The sequence below is a fragment of the Brachypodium distachyon genome, chromosome 2 (genome assembly GCF_000005505.3).
Source record: "Brachypodium distachyon strain Bd21 chromosome 2, Brachypodium_distachyon_v3.0, whole genome shotgun sequence".
Taxonomy (NCBI): domain Eukaryota; kingdom Viridiplantae; phylum Streptophyta; class Magnoliopsida; order Poales; family Poaceae; genus Brachypodium; species Brachypodium distachyon.
Window position 1 is genome coordinate 49,574,376 of NC_016132.3, and position 1,848 is coordinate 49,576,223.

A 1,848-nucleotide genomic window follows, 5' to 3' on the forward strand; every position below is an offset into this window, starting at 1 on the left:
AGTGATTTTGGAGATAATACTAGTAACTATGCTTATCATACGAGTAAGAAAAGTTAAAATATTAACTCTTGTACTCACCTAAGGATATTAAATCATGCTTGAGCCTAGCTTCTGACCGAAGGTCACTACATCTACTAGCCAGTAACTAAACCATGGCCAGGCGCCTGTATCATATCAGCCCAACTAAAACTGAGCCAGTCCAGAGTCCAATGGTTCAGACTTCAGAGAAACAAACAATAATATTGACCCAATATTGGTTACTGAAAAATAAAAATGCATGCGCAAATTCATCTAGATAAACACAGAACTTTCATTACAGATCAGAGAAAACATAATGAACTACCTTTGGTATGCTTCTCCCTCCCCTTCCACTTGCAGTTTTGCACAAGAGCCAACTGAAGGAAATGTACATATTCATATCAAGTTGATTCATTACAACATGATATTGTGGTTGCTTCTTCTGTAGTCATGTGTTGATTCATGCCCTAAAAATCCGCAGAGCTACAACCACAGCTTCTTCTCCAATCCACCGAGTAGTTAGTTTTTTTTTGGCGACGCAGCCAGTACCGTACTACCGTATCATCCTAAAACTGTAAGCTGGACAGCAAGGAACAACCAATCATTCATCAACCATAAAGCTCAAGTCAGGTGCTCCTCAATCCAATCGAACATCTCGTCAGCTTGCAAGCTTGTCATCTCATGGTATCCATAAGCAAGATTAAGCTCCTCCTGTATGTGCTCAGCCCACCGGGAAACCTCCTCCCAGAACCCCCTCTTGACCACTGCATCCTTCCATGGCGTTGCCCGGCCATCCTTCCTCATGTACCCTCTATCATCAACGAACCCTTCCTCACTGAACATCTTCAAAATTCTCTCCGACAATCCGTGGTCCAGCCCTGGTATCCTGTCAGACAGCAGCGTCGGCGTCAGAGGAAGCTCCACGCTCCGGACCTCCTTCACCTCAACGCCATTTCCCCTCAGCATCTTCATATTCCTCTCCACGGATGCCGCCCTCCTATGGTCCTTCGGCATGTGGAGAAACATAGCTGGCGGGTAGCCCGCCGGCGCTCCCGCCGGCCCAAACGCACCTTCAGAGATCATAATCACGACGGCGGCAAGGTTCATCTCGGTTGCGAGCCGAGAGACGAAGTACCCACCGGACGACGCTCCAAGAGCGAACACCGGACGTTCCCCGAGGCCATTCTTGGCGGTCCAAGACTGGATCGCCCGTTTGGTGGCACCCACCTCCTGCTCCAATGACCAGCACTCCTCGTTGCTCGCCACTGCGAGCACCGCGAACCGCCTCCGCAGCGCGCGGGCCGTGATGGCGACGTCCTCCGGCAGCCCGACGCACCCCGGGCAGCTCTGGGACGGAGGCCAGAAGTTCTCCGGGCGGCAGCGGCAGCCGTGGGCGACGAAGAGGACCGCCCTGGCGGGGGCCGCAGGGAGCTCCCAGATGGCGCGGGCGCCGTCGATGGACTCCACCGTCGGGGAGGAGAGCGCTGGCGATTCGCTTGAGCGGACGTCGATTTGGGAGGATGGCGGGGTGGTCTGGGACTGGGAGTAGAGGAGTATGCCGGCGGCGGCGAGTAGGAGGAGTGCCAGGGACGCGAGGGGGGCGCGACTCGGAGCTAGTCGCTTGGGAGCGTGAGGTGGCGGCGACGGCTTGCTCGGCCGGTGGGTCGTGCCAGCCATCGGCTTCGCCGACTGCCTGCTTCTCTGGAGAGGGGACGGGGAGGAGTCGGGCATGACGAGTGAGATCTCGTCGGCGCGTTTTGTTTGCCATCTCCGAGCACCTGCAACATGGAGGAGAACGGCAGAGTCATCATTCATGGGCTGACAATCTGA

General features: G+C 54.7%; 1 protein-coding gene across 1 annotated transcript; it reads right to left on the reverse strand.

The window, feature by feature from the left end:
- Positions 1–220: 220 nt before the first annotated feature.
- On the reverse strand, positions 221–1,848 carry LOC100822531. Its single transcript, XM_010234016.2, has one exon. It carries the CDS (start codon positions 1,831–1,833, stop codon positions 640–642), a length of 1,194 nt encoding a protein of 397 aa, XP_010232318.2. The 5' UTR covers positions 1,834–1,848; the 3' UTR covers positions 221–639.

Bases quoted from the DNA above. Each gene is read 5' to 3' on its own strand.
- LOC100822531 (XM_010234016.2), bottom strand. From the start codon at position 1,833: ATGAATGATGACTCTGCCGTTCTCCTCCATGTTGCAGGTGCTCGGAGA.